The sequence below is a fragment of the Poecilia mexicana genome, unplaced genomic scaffold (assembly GCF_051168715.1).
Source record: "Poecilia mexicana isolate PSO_F unplaced genomic scaffold, ASM5116871v1 scaffold_1, whole genome shotgun sequence".
Taxonomy (NCBI): domain Eukaryota; kingdom Metazoa; phylum Chordata; class Actinopteri; order Cyprinodontiformes; family Poeciliidae; genus Poecilia; species Poecilia mexicana.
In genome coordinates, this window is record NW_028263370.1 from 4,914,632 (window position 1) to 4,930,389 (window position 15,758).

The 15,758-nt window shown below is 39.1% G+C and overlaps 2 protein-coding genes across 2 annotated transcripts; both read right to left on the reverse strand.

Annotated features, from left to right (window-relative positions):
• Positions 1-1,028: 1,028 nt before the first annotated feature.
• rps15a (ribosomal protein S15a) lies at positions 1,029-5,944 on the reverse strand. The gene is made up of 5 exons (XM_015001803.2): positions 5,847-5,944; positions 4,938-5,075; positions 4,746-4,825; positions 4,458-4,543; positions 1,029-1,159 (listed from the first exon to the last, which is right to left on the reverse strand). The coding sequence occupies exons 2-5, from the start codon at positions 5,068-5,070 to the stop codon at positions 1,066-1,068; spliced, it is 393 nt and encodes a 130-aa protein (XP_014857289.1). The 5' UTR covers positions 5,071-5,075; positions 5,847-5,944; the 3' UTR covers positions 1,029-1,065.
• A 358-nt stretch (positions 5,945-6,302) lies between these two features.
• Positions 6,303-15,758, reverse strand: notum2 (notum pectinacetylesterase 2). The gene is made up of 11 exons (XM_015001801.2): positions 15,445-15,758; positions 15,302-15,354; positions 14,766-14,861; positions 14,609-14,669; positions 11,171-11,283; positions 10,964-11,066; positions 10,432-10,620; positions 10,196-10,296; positions 8,437-8,584; positions 8,284-8,331; positions 6,303-7,882 (listed from the first exon to the last, which is right to left on the reverse strand). The coding sequence occupies exons 1-11, from the start codon at positions 15,756-15,758 to the stop codon at positions 7,579-7,581; spliced, it is 1,530 nt and encodes a 509-aa protein (XP_014857287.2). The 3' UTR covers positions 6,303-7,578.

Here is a 15,758-nt window from a genome sequence, read left to right on the forward strand (position 1 = left end):
TTTTTCTTCAAAATGAAGCATTAATGTCATTAAAACTTAAACTTCTGGCTTTTAAGTGGAACAACTGGACGTGGAAGCAGTTTTTCATCTTGTAACAAGCACGTCTCAAAAGGGTTTTTATTTTTAAAGGCATAGAAACTAAACAGTGACTTGGATTTTTAGAAATTTGTGTGTGGAGCTACACAAAAGTGAGACATTTTACTTTTTTTCTGCATCTGTATAAAACAAAACAAACTACTTAAAACCCATGCATCACCCCAACACAAACCCACACTCAATCATCCCCTCGCGCTCACCGATAAGGGAGCCTTAAAATGACTCTGAGCTTATTTTCCCCAAACCTTCAACAGAAGAAACGAACAAAGTTGTTTTTCCCTTTACAAGGTAGCTCTTAAGTGCAGTAAGCCCATGAGGGAGGCCATCCGTTTGTGAGCTTTTAGCGCCGGAGCTTTTGGACAGAACTGTTACATTAGCAGGCTGTTACTGCTTCCCCCCTCAGCTTAATGCAAGGTCAGTAACCAGAGTACAAGAGGTTGGGGAGAAGACAAAATACACCGAGGATTGCAGAAAAGGTCACACTGGTGAGATGATTGCAGAGCAGAAAAAGAAAAGACTCTTTTTACAAGCGATTAACAAGAGTAGGGAAGAGGCAACAGCTTTTAATGGCCACCGGGGGGGAAGAAAAGCTACAAAAAAAATAAAAAATGTTCAGTCTACATCGTGGAGATTAGCGTGTTTATCGATGGGACCCTCGAGGGATGGACAGACATTTTTTGGAAGGGTTTTTGCATTGCAGGAGTCTCTTCTTTTGGACACCCTCCACTAAAACTGTTGGGCTAACTCAACTAGATTAACACCTACTAAACCAAAAACCACAGGCTTTTATTTAAACTGTTTTACTTCCTAATGAGCTGTTGCTGCAAAGCTTTCTGTAGTTTAAAATCTTCCCTGCCTACAGATCCCACAGCTTCCCCCCTCAGCATCGGCACTTTTAAATAGTTGAAATAAGGCACAAAAAAACAAGCAGCTTTCTCCTGGCTGTTTTTATTTGCAGTTCTTTACATTTTAGAAAAAGAATCCAAGGATTTTGCCTCCTGTGTGTTTCCGTCTGGCCTCTTCGTGGTCCATGATGCCAGCTGAGGTGGTCAGCACAATATATCTGTGGACAACAAGGCAGGAGTTCAGAAACACTTCAAGTAACATAGTGAGCTGCATAGCCCAATTTATTTCACCAGGAATCCGAGGTGATAAATCTATACGCATTTAACATACGACTGAATATGAATCATCACTGTAGGTCAAAAAATGAACAGTGGAGCCAGTTTAATGTGATACATTGTTTCTACACATTTTTCAATGACAAAAACTTCTTTTTTTTCCCTCCCACACATCTCTATATCAGCTCCGTCTCAAAACACTGAATGGTGTCTTCTGCATTTCTCAGACTGAGAAACCGCAAATGAACTTTGGCACTCTGGTAAATTTCTCTTTTAAAAATATAAATGAATTACATTTTTTAAGTAAAACCAGCTTATGAAGCAAGTTCAACCTAAATTCAAAGTTGCTCACATATGTAGTGAATTTGATTTCTGAATCAGTAAGCCAAGAACCAAAGTGTGGATGGGTGAAATAAGACATTCAAGGATACATAGGAATAAAAGTCATTCCATAAAAACTGTGACATGTTCATGTACTAAAGATGATTAGTTAAGTTTAAAGCAACCCTCCAACACCTTAAATACTAATCTTTGGTTGAACTCAACATGGTTTTTAATTAACATTTCTTCAAATTCATAAACTAGTAATATTTTCCCATGAAAATACTGAACTTATATTAAATTGACAAATTCCTCTGCAAACAAATGAGGTGTGATTGAAAAACACCAAATTCAGAAAGCCACAAGAAAAAAAAAGTCAAACTCCAGACCCAAACAGAAAGACTGAACCAGGCTTTAAGACGAACAGCAACTCCTACAAAATCCATGTAGTTCAAACCACTGAACAGCAAGAGTTTGACTACATACGCCTAAAATCGAGCGGTGCAAAGCAAACAGCATCACAATATTGGTGAAGAAAATATAAAGCCCTGCTAACAATATTTGTGAGGATACTTTATTATAATTGCCACGCATTCACACTCTACATATTGATAAATAATACATGGATGGGCTCCAACCACCCTTACTGCCAACACCTCACGTATATTTTTAGCAGCTGAGGGACTAACACTGGCGGAGAGAAGCAGAGACATTGTGTTATCGCAAAGGAGGAAAAACAACCAAATACACCACAATTTCTAAAAATTATTTAATTTTCCCCAGACTTCGTGAAGTAATGCAGTAAAGATTGCACAGTTTGTAGCATCAAATCTAGACAGATGAGAAAGTGCACATCTCATGGAAAACCTCATGTCAAGTTTAAAACCGTTTAAAACGTACAAATTTTGCTTTTTTTTTTTTTTTTAAATTGTCAAAATACTTAAGTCAAAGATTATTTTTACAAATTAAACCAATTGCTTGCAGTAGGGAAGGATTGTGATTTCTTGCAACTCAACCATCACATGCTTTTGTACTCTTTGCTCAGTCAGAGCCACTGGAGAAAACATCACATTATTCAGAACTAAGTATATTTAGAGGTCAAATCACCCCTCCACGCCAAAGTGATTCAAATTTCCTGCTGGTCATCTTCATGTGAAGCTGGTTGAGATTTTCTGGTCTTGAACTGAAGCTGAGTGTGAAGTTTAACAGAATATATCTGATGTCTCGCAGACAATCCAGGAAAGTGAAGCTGATATGTAAAATTTAATCAGCGTTGCATGGTGTAAGTAGCAACTTACATTAACAGCATCTACTATAAAGTGATTAACGCTCTACATGCAAGTAAGAACAGATTTCTGCTGTTAATTGCATGATCTAATTACCAAGTTTTCAATAAACTGGCCTGTTAACAGGATTGTAAAAGGATGAAAAGATGAACAGCATCAACCTGGTTCTGGTGCTACAGCTGACTGGATGGATTCTGATTTGAGTCATTGATAAAACAGAAGACGAAAAGCGAGTGCTGGCAGTGTGTCTGTCACTTTATAGAGATCCAACGGCAGATGAAAATATGTTTTAATAACGCCCTAAAGATTTTAGTCGGTCCATGTTTTCCAACAGTCAAAATGTCAGAAAGCACATGCTTATCGGTCAACTCTCTACTTTAAGACAATATCTGATTCATTTGAAGACTCACAGAGGAGTGAAAATGGTCAAAATCACACAATATGACTTTTTAAATGGGAAGATAATGGATTTAATGTCAACTGTTTCAAAGCTGAACTTTTCTCTTTGTAATTCACTGGTACTGAAATCGCTCGGTTGACATGAATTATGCTTTTTAATGACAAATGCTCAAACAAGAAGCCCCACAATTAAGATGGAAACCCAAATGCTGCTAAAAACATTTGTGGATTTTTTTTTTTTACAGCAAAACAAGTAAACAGCTGCTGACAGATTCAAAGAGACACAATGTTCTTAAGCCACCAAGAACTATTTATCAGGCTGTAGATGTGGCATCATTAAAATGTGTCCATCTGTAATGGGTTCCTTTCAGATCCACTTTTGGCAAATAAATTTGAGAACATTATCAGGGAATAAAACAAAAGACCCAGGATGACTTCTATGTCCAGGTTTTAGATATCCAAATTAATTTTTTTTATTGTACAAATGCATTAAACCATGACATATGTACTGCAGATTTCGCTTAGTTTGCTAGCCCAGGAAAAAGAAAGGACTTGGCAGAGTTCAGTTCAGTTCAGTGAGGCAATAAAGTAATAAAACTGATCATTAGACACAAAACCACCCAAGAAAGGCTGCACAAGATTAGAAAAACCACAATAGCAATTGTTTAGTGTGATGGAAATATCTGTTTCTCTAAGTTCTCATTTTACTGAATTCCTCAATCCTCTCATGTGTCAGTCCGATACTTTAAACCTCTGTTAGGTTTAAATCATCTGTGAGCATTTACTGTGTTTAGACTCCAACCAACTGGCTTAATATATCAACATGTAATGCGCAAGTTTATTGTTTGTTTTTCAAATAATTTCTGCTGATTAAAAAAAAAAACCAAAAAAAAAAAACAACCTAAACCTCAAACTGCTTGTTTGTGCACACAACCTTGGCTATATGATATAAGCACCATATTTCATCAGAGCTGAGCCCTGCTTTGATTTCTAACAGACTCGATGGGACATAACCAATAAAAACTGGGACTAAGTAAAAATCAGGACAGTCGTTGGAAAAACAGACAAACTCAAAGACAAAACAGAGCAGGGATCACACAAGTGTGTCCATCTTAACGCCACAAGATTTTATAAGTGTCCAAAACTCGTTCATCTAATCAAAACGTCTGATTTAAGAGGCGTGTTTTTCCCCTCAGGTCCAGTGAAAGTCTGAAGAGGGCAAAGTGATTCTCACCCAAACTGTCTTGAAGGCAGCAGGTTGTTCTGCCACTTCTCCAGATCCTTGAGCTGAAGATCAAAACGTGGACTAATCACACCACACTGAAAGAAAAACACATCGCTGAATTATACGCCACAATAAATAGAATCCGCAAAGAAGCACAGGATTTAACTTTACTGTCTTATTTTAACGCAGACTATACAGCAGCACAGTGCATCGATTCAAAAACACTGCGACAATCTATTACAGAAACTGCCTTTGAAAATGTAACAGTTTATTTCTGCAGGGTACGACTACACTTACCTTGTTCAGCCTGCCCGTGAGATTCACAACGATTTTCCCGGCTCTGTGGTCGTCAATGATCTCAAACTCACCAATGTAACCTGGAGGTTTCAGTGGGAAACAATCAGCTTTAACACTCTGCTCCACATATGGAGGGCTCCACCAGTTGAACTCCTCAGTCATACACACACGTAGTAGCTGTTTGTCACTCACCGTGCTTCATCATGACGGTCAGAAAGCGCACAATAACCTTGGAGCAGGGCCTGATGAGGACCTGGCGTTTCCCACGCTTCTCAGCATTGTTGATGCTTTTCAGAGCATCTGCGAGAACGTTCATGCGCACCATGATGCCTGGAGTCACAAACAAGAAACAGATAAATTAAAGTTGTGGAAAGCCCCATCTCAAAAGTCCTCAGAAGTTTTCTTATCTTTACATTTTAAAAAAAAAAATAATTCTCATGGGACATCAATCGTTTAACTCACTAATGCAACAGACAAAATACAAACTATTTTCTTTTCAGAATGACCTGTACATCTCAAGAGAACAAGCTTAATAGCAATAGCTCATCATGTAGGATCAGTGAAAGACTTGAGATTTACCAGATATTTAGACATGTTATCCTGATATGACTCGGACAAAACACTCACAATAATTATGTATTTTAAACAGGCAAGGTCCGTGTAAACCCGAGCTTCCCAGCAAAGCATGGTCCACTTTGAGCACCCAGCGATGCTAGCTACCTTAGCCTTCTCCACTAACAGGTAAAAACATTCCCGACACGTAACGTTGATAAATCTGCCAAGAGCATGTGAAGTGTGTGATAAACAAATATTTATGGCGAGAACAAAAGTTTTTCCGTATGCTAAAAAAGGAGCCCCGTCACTACTAAGGACACTAATGGCTCTCTGGGCGGCTTGAACGCACCGACTCCCAGGGCCGAACAGAGGAGGAAATATAACAGGATAAATGTCCACCAATAGCTTTATTAACTTGGTCGATAATCTTCTCAGATCATTTTTATGTGCTTCCACTTTGAAAAGGGAAGGTTCAGTGAATATCTATCTCACAGATGGCTTAGATTCTTTAAAGATTGTAACTGAGTGCAGAAAAAGACATCTTACCGGTTCTGCAATATGGCGGAAAGAGGAAGTAGAAAGAAACGGCGTTGCATTATGGGAAAACAATCCAAGACTTTTTTTTTTCTAAAAGGCGCGACGACCCAAAACACCACGAAATTACTGCATTTTCTCGAGTTACAAGTCGGCCACTGAGAGTATTTTGCATTTTAATTAATATCCGAAATATGATCAACTGCATTTGTTAATGTCAGGTAGATATCATCTTTCCAAGACACCGCCCTCTAGAGGATAAGAGGACTAAAGAGAATATTGCCTATCCAATGAAACGAAACGAAAATAGTAATATTACTGTCAAAAAAATTAAATAAGACGAATTGTATGGTAAAAAACAAACAAAGAAACATGCTGCCTAGCTATATATATATATATATATATATATATATATATATATATATATATATATATATATATATATATATATATATATATAGAGAGAGAGAGAGAGAGAGAGAGAGAGAGAGAGAGAGAGAGAATTTTTTTAATGTATTTATTTATTTTAACCTTCCATTATGTGGCCCTTATATTACTTCAGTTCATTTAATGTAGCCCTCCAAGCCCATTCTTACCTTTGAGTACAATAAATTAAGTAAAAGTTGGATTTTTTTTTTTTCCTGTTCACTTATTACATCTTGCATTTCCTTTCCTGATGCTACAATCAAGTCATGAAGATGCTAAACAAAATAGAGCATATATTCACATAGCGAGGGTTCAAAATTTTATTTTTTATTTCAACATGTACATCAGTTGACTTTACTAAAGCAGTGACTTGGAAATATACCATCTGTCCATAAATGAAATGAAAAAAAGAGAAATTTTATATAATATGTTTGACAGCAATTATTGACAGGAAGGTAGTAGTTGGTAATTTGCATGACAGCAAAATGACTCATAACAACTGAGCGGTGAATCACCACAGCGTCAACATGTTACAAATTGCACTGTTACTTCATAGATTAGAATAAACTGAATGATTAAATATAGAAGAGCAGTGACTTCAAAGAAAACACATCAGTAACTCATAACACTGTTATTTTGGCATGCAAAGAACACATAAACGTAAAAGTATATATAAATAAGTTAGTATAACATCAGTTACTAAAAAATAATCAATCAAAGCCAATCAAAAATCAGCAGACTCCTTGTGCACAAAATTTTGTGGTGTTTTCTATTTGTGTGTGTGTGTGTGTGTGTGTGTGTGTGTGTGTGTGAGAGAGAGTGTGTGTGTGAACAGTTTGCTGGATTACATTATTGAATTTATTAGTACTTTCGATCTGATGAAAGTGTATATCATTTAAATAATAGACCTGTGCCTCTGACATTGATGTGAACTTTTGTGTGTTAAAACTCTACTAACAGGCTCATACTATGATGCTGGATGTTAGAGGGCTTTGGGATGAAAGTGTGTTTTAGGTTATGTCCAGACATCTGGAAAAGGTCAAACCACTGTGACCTGGATAGCTGGAATACTTTCGATGCTAAGCTCTTCCCTCTTGTGACCAGTAGAGGGCACAGTAAACAACACAAACCCAGAATGCTGCAACATACCAACCAGCCGAGTCACAGATGTGGAGCATTATGGAATGCTAAACAGGACAGCATATCGTAACCAGATTTGTAAAAGCATTTCTACGGTTACATTAAATTTCAAACACTTTTCTGTTTCATTAAATTTTAGTCTTCCCCTCTGTTTGTTTGGGTTTTTTTTTTTCCCCACTTAGCCACCGTTATTGGCCATGCTGACCAGAGAATCTCCTTCTCCCTCGGGATCCAGGCCGAGCCTCTGTGGGTCAAGGCCCATGGCGACCAGCATCTGGAGCAAAGTAAGCTCCTGCTGGGTGGCCTGGTCCACCAAAGCTGGACAGGTGGGGTTACACTGAGGCCACTGGCAGGTGTCCACCAGGTGGAAAGGGCAGCCTTTAGACGGGGTTCTGTTGTTGCGAATTGCCTCCAGACTTCTGTCCCAGCAGTGGAGAGCCCGTGGCAAAGATGTGCCTTTAACCTGGAAATTCATCCAGTTGCTGCGGGATAGGATGTAGAAGGCATAAATTATTAACAAAGAAAAAGGGAAGATTTGAGAGAAACTTGGGAAATTCAGTTGAAACAAGTGAAACTGCTGTCACACCAACGTCATGGTCTGGTTACAGGCTTTTTGTCTAGCTTTGGCTGATCCAGTTTGCATTGCTCTAACCACAACGTTCCAAACATTTTATTGAAATTTTATTGAGTGACACAGCTCGTTCGTGTTCAGTTGTGCATCAAAATAATTGCTATATCCCAAACGTGCAAAAGTTTTTGGAAAATATTTAATGACCCTTTAACATGGGATGATGGCAATCAGCAACCAAGAAAACATATGAGTTTAAATGAGAACAGAGCTAAATTAACATCAGCACAATTGAATTTAAATGTCCATTCTTACCTTTTGGTGATGACTTTGTGTGAGAGGCAAGATGGAGCAAATACAGCCCTGTACCAAAAGAAAAAAAAAAACGTAATTAATATTTAGCAATTATTTACTTTAGCACCAACTGATCTAAAGTTTTATACAAAAGAGTGTTGTTGCAAAACCTACGTCACATCTGTCAGGGAGTTTTTGATTTCTAAGCCCAGATTCTGGATGTACTGCCACTGCTCCTCAGACAGACTCTGACCGCCCATGTAGATGTTTTCCACTCTCAGCTGCTCCTCATCAAACAGCCACTGCACGATGAAGAGTGGAGCTGTAGAAACAATAAAGAGCTAAAAGACAATACAACCAATACATTGTAACTGCAGAAGAAGAGTCAAGTGTACATTTTTGGTACTCCTTTTCTTTTGGAATGAAAGAAAAGACATGACATGTTTAAAACAAATAAGTTTTTACAGTATCTGAAGACATGTCTGCAGTTTATTCAGGCTGGGAAAGGAGAGAGAGAGAAAGAAGGAGAGAGAGAGAGAAAGAGAGAGAAAGAGAGAGAGAGAGAGGAAGAGAGAAAGAGAGAGAGAGAGAGAGAGAGAGAGAGAGAGAGAGAGAGAGAGAGAGAGAGAGAGAGAGAGAGAGAGAGAGAGAGAGAGAGAGAGAGAGAGAGAGAGAGAGAGAAACTTAGCAGATAATAGGAAGACGGAACAGGGCAGAGCAAAGTTGCTATTATTTTTTAATTTTCAATCAATCAAGTTTAAATCACATTTATTTGAATGGCAGATTTCAGCAACAAGGCAGTGCTTTACATTATTAAGAAAATAAAAAGTCAGAAAAACATACTGTCACATTCAACTTTGAGCTTTGAATCTGTCACATGAAACATGATGAATTTGGAAGACCTTCCTTTAACATGGAGTTAAGATAGGAACCTAGAAAATACACACAGTTCATAGTTACTAGTGCTAACCAGGCAAACAGCCGGTTAGCACTAATCAGCTGTTTAATAATAAGCTAAGGACGAGAGGTGGCCCTTTGATGCTTGAATTTCAATTGATTAATTACAGAAGTTTTAACGTGTTAAGTAATTGCTTCTTTTTTTTTTTTTTTAATATATACAGAAGCCAAGACCCAGAACTTTGTTGTACGTTTCTAGCGTGCCTGTAAATCTGACACACAAAGCTACATCTGCAAACACAAATAAAGTGATGGATGACAAAGTCAATTCTCTTGCCCCATTAGGGGGTTAAATTTTGCTTCAAAAGTAGCAAAACTGATGGGACTTCTGTCTCTTCTAAAGGAAATCATGACCCACCCACACATTCATATTTATGTCACAGTGACTTTAAAGCACTGTATTCTTGTGGGGACTCAGAATTATATAGTTGTGTGTCATCAGTAAATTGCAAAGGATGTTTTAGTAGTTTTTCATCTAAGCATTGTCAAGCACATCAACACTGAACTAAAGTGACCCTAGGATGGAGCTTTGGGGAATCCCACATGTGATCTTTGTTTACTCCGATTTATAATTGCCAAATGACACAAACTAGTCCATGTGTGTCAATGAGATCTGAACCAGTTTACCACAGTGCCAGACAATCACATTTTTCCAGTTTATCAATCAGTATGTCATGTTTGGCTGAGGTCCAACAACAAACACAGCTTATGATGTAATGCTGTTAAAATATATGTCATTTGAACCTTTTATTAATGTGGTCTCAGTGCTGTGGTTTGAATAAAAATCTACCTGGATATATTCCTACCAAAAATGGTTAACTTTGTTGATCAACATGTCTTCGCATCAACCATTAAGTGAAGGCATAACAGTCCAATCCCCTTCTGAGCATTAGTGTCAGTCCACAGTTTATTTATGAACAGTTTATGTCAGGTTTGTGGCATGCTGTACCAACATTATGAGAAGCAAAGCACTTACAGGTCAAGGTAGAGTACAGTCTGTGACCAAAGAAGCACTGCCATTCCTCCCCTCTCTTGTAGAGCTGCTGACACCTTTCCGGAACAACCCCATTCCACATCCTGTGGAAACAAGACATTCTTTGAAATAACATAAATAACAATTTCAAGAGAAATAAAGAGGATCTCTGTGTTAATTTTAGGGATTGCGTCTGTCTTTGACAGTCTATTGAGTGTCAGAAGTGTTCCAGGGTCTACCTGAGTCCTATCTTGATAGCATCTTCAGGTGTGCAGGAAACAGTCGCTGGGCAGTCGGGGGACCGCTGCTGCTTGCTCTCCAGAAACCATCCAGAGTCCACCAGGCCGCGCACCTGAGCCTCGGTACCTAGCTGCTCCAGCTGGCTGGCGACCCTCTCAATGTTGAGCAAAACACCTGTCGCGCCAGCACTGCAAAGGGACCCCGGGGAATGATTTCATAACCTGGCCTTGAGATTCATAATCACTTTCAGCAGCTTCCCATTTAGACGGTGGATCTCATTTTAGGATGCGGAGGTGCTGTCCCTGCAACCATCCCGCTAACCAGAGAGGAATGTTCACCATTACAAGGCAAGGCCCTTTAATAAACATTGTGTCACTGATCACAGACGACTATAAACATCTTTATTACCGACAAGAGGATGGACCCAAAATAGGACTTCTCGTGTTTAAAGCTAGGAATGGAGGACATCCAGGGGACTTGGTTCCAAAAGCTGCAGGCGTCATGAGAACACAAGCGATAAAACAGACTCACCTGGTGCCAGCCAGCATGACAACCTTGGCCTGCTTGATTCCTTTGGGAATGAGGTCTTTGATGACCTCCCGGATGATAAGGGATCCCATGAAAGAATACTCAGCTGCAAGGAAATGTCAGTATTAATGACAAGGGGCAAACTTGGTAAATAACAAAAATGGTTTGTCCTTTAAAAACAAAAACAGGTACGTTTATCAGGAAACTCACTTGCATTTGTGTTTCTGTCTTTCACTTTATCTTTTCCTTGTCTTGTTTTTGGAGCGGGGGTCGGAGCAGGGCCCGTGCCACTCCATACGTCGCTGGAACAGTATGGGATGAATCTGCCCAACATTTACATTTTTTACGTTACAGATGAAGGATTTAATCTCGCACCATAAGGAATATTGCCAGTATTAAATGTTTGACTTTGTACATTAAAAAAGTGTTTCAATTCAGAATAAAGTCAAAAGTAAGCACAAGAGTTATGTCAAAACAACCAGATGAAATTGTATGCATTTAATTTTATTAATTTTTATTGTATGTGTCGAGAAAAGTCGAGCTCAGCCCACTTCCCCATGCTGGAGATTTTAGTTTAATAATAACAATAAATAAAGTTATCTTTAAAACTTTACACAGGTGACATCAAGACCCAACAGTAGAGTCAGACGGTAATAAAATTAATCTGGTTGTGTGTGTTGTTATTGTGTCCTGCTTTAATTCTACTTTTTTCTATATAATCATAAAAAATCATAGTCTGACAGAAGGAAAGTTATGAAACAGGAAAAGCAGGTTTCCTGGAAAAAGAGGAAGTTTCCAGCCTGCAGTGATTAAAAATAGTTCAGACTGCTCATTTTGAGCACTAAAGGTTTAAGGAATAAAAACTAGACGTTTTGAGTAATTGGATAAAACCCAGAGTAAAATACTTAAATTAATAATGATAACTTATGATTAAGCCGATAATTAATATTGGTTTAACCGGTGGTTGATGTTGGTTTGATTATAAGAATATTTACACTTACTCTTATACTTATTGAAATACTTACAGGTGAAAGAAGTAACTGTAACATGGTGTCAAATGATTAGAATAATGAATTATTATTGGTTTCTTTTCAGAAATGTCTGTAATAACTCACATCATGATTATAATAAGAGTAACTAATAAGTAATGGTTATTATAATATTATAAGTGAATGCTAAATCAGAGAAACTAAAAGGTTATAAATGTGATTTTGACATTGAACTGGAAATGGTGTAAAATGTGTAACTGTAACTAAAGGTCACTGATGTTGTGTTGGAGGTAGATGGTAGGTGAAAGGTCAGGTGGAAAGAGGAACTGATGGGAGAGCGGAGGTGTCTTAAGGCCTTATTGCTAAACTTTAAACGTACCTAAGAGAAGGTTAGACACAAGAGGGCTGTTGAGCAACTCGGGGACATTAGAACAGACATCAGGTCATGTCCAAAGATGGTGATGGATATGAGATTATCGGTCCAAGCAGTCAGCCAATGAAACAGGCACAGCAACAAAGCTAGCCAATGCAAATGCACCAAAAGGGTGGATAAACCCTATATAAGGTGAGTGCAAAAGAGGAATCTTTGGTTGGATCCTTCAGGCAGCTTCGAGCCAAGATCGAGATGGACAAAGAACTCTGCAGCTGAAGAAGAGCCGGGGCCACAGAACCGAAGACTGTTCTGCACATGGGGACCAACCCGTTAGCCCCGCAACATGTGGCTTCAAATTGCACTTTTCTCAGCTGGGTTCGAGACCCCAAAGACAAAGCCAAAGACAAATACCAAGGCAAAGATGAAGATAAAGACAAAGACAAAGAACAAAGGCAAAGAGGAAGAACTGGTGTGTTCCTTCCATGAGACCAGCCCTTCTACATCTCGAGAGACCAGAAAGATGGTGAGACGAGGAGAAAGGAGCTACAGAGCTGCAAGACAAGAAGGAGAGGGCCGCTACGAGCATGAGGAAGTCACCCTGAGGCCCGAGACCTGCCGCTCTGACTCAGTACTCTTCCTGTACTGGGAGCCTCCTGCTGCTGCAACGCCTTTTTCATCATCAGGCCAGTTCTGGGGTTCAAAATGCCAAACTCCGTCCGTCTCTTTCAAAGTTTTCCTTTTTTAGTTCACAGTGTCAGCATTAGGGAAAGATAGGCTAGATTATTGATTTTACTTATTTGATTATTTCTGCTACTGATTTAAGCTGTACTGACCCTTGCAAAATTGCCTTACTAATAAAATAATTAGCATTAAGAAAATCTAAAAGATGTTGTGGACATTCAGTTAATGAGTCACCTTAAAGTTCTTTGATGGTTGTAAAATAGCTATGAAGTTTGATTCTGGGAGGAGAAAGTGGAAAATGTTTTATAGGTTGCTTTTGGCCAAAACTAGAACAACACCCTTGGGACTCGCCCGAGTCACTAAAACCAACCTGGTTCAATAACAAGTGCAAGTTGTAATAAGAGAAAGAGCGACCGTTAACAGGTGTGCTCTGTGAAACTAGCTGATTCCGGGCTACTCTATCTGGCTAATTCACAGGGTGAAAAAGGGTGGGACATCTGGATGGAGGTCGTTAGAAACCAGGCTAGTCTTTCTCGCACCCAGCTTAAACAGAGTTTACTTCAGTTCTGGGTAGGGTAAATCTCGGCAGATTTAGGAAACTCAATTCACCCGTTAGACGGAGAGCTGGGAGCAACATCTCCCTCCTCTCAGAAGAGGAAGTAGAGAGAGAGAAGGGGGGGGGGGGGGGTTGTGCAACAACATATGTTTTTGCACATAAGGCAATGTTTAAAGAACACGTTGGTACCTTGACCCATGACTAGAAAGTAATTATAAAGCAGATTTTAACTGTGAGCTGGTTTTGAGTTTGGTCCAGTAAACATTGACGTCAATTACTTAAAGGTGCTAAAAATCTCTTAGTATATCAAAGTTTTTAAAGACAGTAACAGAATTCATAACATTAAAACCTTCAAAGGGAAAGTAATTAATTCTCTGTCATGTACAGAGGTGAATCAAATGAACAAATCAACGTTTTTCTCTTTAAATCTACTTTTATTGGACTTATTCAGGTGAAATTTAGACTACAAGCTAGTAACAGGACGTAAATATTAAACACAAGAAATAAAAAGCAGCAGTAAGACATAGAAGTCTAGAAAGCTTATGTAAAGACATGTCTTTAAGTAGTTATTACTAAAAAGAAAAAAGCCTTCTACTAAATATCAAACTAATTTAAGAAAGCATAATCAAGGCTTTTTTCCTTGTGCCGTTCCACTTCCTTATCCAAATTTATGGGCTAATTTTGTATGTAGATGAGTTGGTGTACATATTATATCTTATAAAAAAAAATCTTATAAAAAATAATATACTCAATATTTATTTTACCCACTGCTATAGCATAACTTCTTTGTCAGTAGGGGTCCAAAATAAACTATAATCAACCTCCCCCACATTTTACATATTAATGTTTCTTTAAACAACTAGAATTATAGTCACTGACTACAAACTAAGTTGCCTGAATTGCTGCTTGTAGTTTTTTCTTCTATCAGCCATACTTCATTAGAATTGGGCAATTTGCAGGGGCAATTTAAGAAAAGAAAAAAAAAATCCCAGTCCAAGGTTTCACTTGTTTCACTTGTGCAAAATGACATATTGGTCTCAGCTACTTACACAAGATTTGCATTATGCCAGTGGGGGTTTTCCTCTGCTTGGGACGACAATATTCCAGTCCCTGTAAGAAATATCCAATCGCTAAATAAACCTCTTTCCTGACAAAAACAACAAAACATGTGTAGCACGCATGCCAAAGTACGGATAGATGACCAACCTCTTTTAGTTTGGGGCCACCCCGATGAGCTCATTAGGCGGGGGATATTTTGGTACCTGGAATCACAGGTCTCTTTGCTGTAGCAGCACCAGCCACCTAAAAATAAATCAGACTAATATTGGAGACTCCGATGTGAGACACCCTGCTTAGCCCATCGGGCCTCCGAGGAACATAAAAACACCTTCAACCAGATCAAATTTATTTTGTTATAGACATTTGTCCACTCATGTGAAACTATTGCGTCGCTCTAAAGTTGGCAAGCACGTTTAATAATTTCTTCTAATTAGACATCCCCACAAGTAAAATACCACGGTGTGGAAATATCTTGCTCACAAACGAGACTTTACGGTCAGATTACACGATTTCCATTGTTTTCCTCCACCCTTGGGTCAATCAAAACAGTAGAAACAACCAAAAAAGGAGAAAAGGAGACGATGACATAACAAGACGACATCCCCGTCAAAATTCCAAAGGGGGCATCATGCCAAAAGCATCTGACCTCAGGGGACCAGTTTAACCAGTTTGTAAATACTCACCTTCCAGAAATAACAGCCATCTGCGGCTTCCTCTGAACTCTTTTAGGTAGAACCTGCACAAACACCGAAAGGGACAAAATAAAGGCAAAGCAGTAATGAATGGACCTGCACAGTAAGCCTGTTAGAAATCCAAATCATCTCACCCAGCCGCTGATCCGTCATTGCATGTCACCTGGGCGCTCCTTAGGAGCTGCAGCCTCATCTCGTCCGTCTGTTGTCCAGTTGCACGACTTCCTGCAGCGCTGTCCTGCCTCGAGTCAGCTGACCTCCCGGAGCTCCTGCTGTTCCCTTGAGAAGCATCGGCCGACGGGGTGGACTGGCCGGCGTCGCCTGCTTGGGCCCCACCACCACCACCACCTCTCTTGGCGGATTTCCCACTCACTTTAGCATTACGGCTGCTCTGAGCAAATATTCCCCCAAGCAGAAGGAAGAAGGTCACACGGCCAAGTATCTTCAT

Excerpts from the sequence above, each read along its gene's own strand:
- rps15a (XM_015001803.2), bottom strand. The coding sequence starts at position 5,070 with ATGGTGCGCATGAACGTTCTCGCAGATGCTCTGAAAAGCATCAACAAT. Across the intron at positions 4,826-4,937 it reads GACCGTCATGATGAAGCACG|GTTACATTGGTGAGTTTGAG; the intron begins GTGAGTGACAAA and ends TGAAACCTCCAG. Across the intron at positions 1,160-4,457 it reads CTGCCTTCAAGACAGTTTGG|ATATATTGTGCTGACCACCT; the intron begins GTGAGAATCACT and ends TGTTGTCCACAG.
- notum2 (XM_015001801.2), bottom strand. The coding sequence starts at position 15,758 with ATGAAGATACTTGGCCGTGTGACCTTCTTCCTTCTGCTTGGGGGAATA. Across the intron at positions 10,621-10,963 it reads GTCATGCTGGCTGGCACCAG|TGCTGGCGCGACAGGTGTTT; the intron begins GTGAGTCTGTTT and ends GTCCCTTTGCAG. Across the intron at positions 10,297-10,431 it reads GCTATCAAGATAGGACTCAG|GATGTGGAATGGGGTTGTTC; the intron begins GTAGACCCTGGA and ends TTGTTTCCACAG.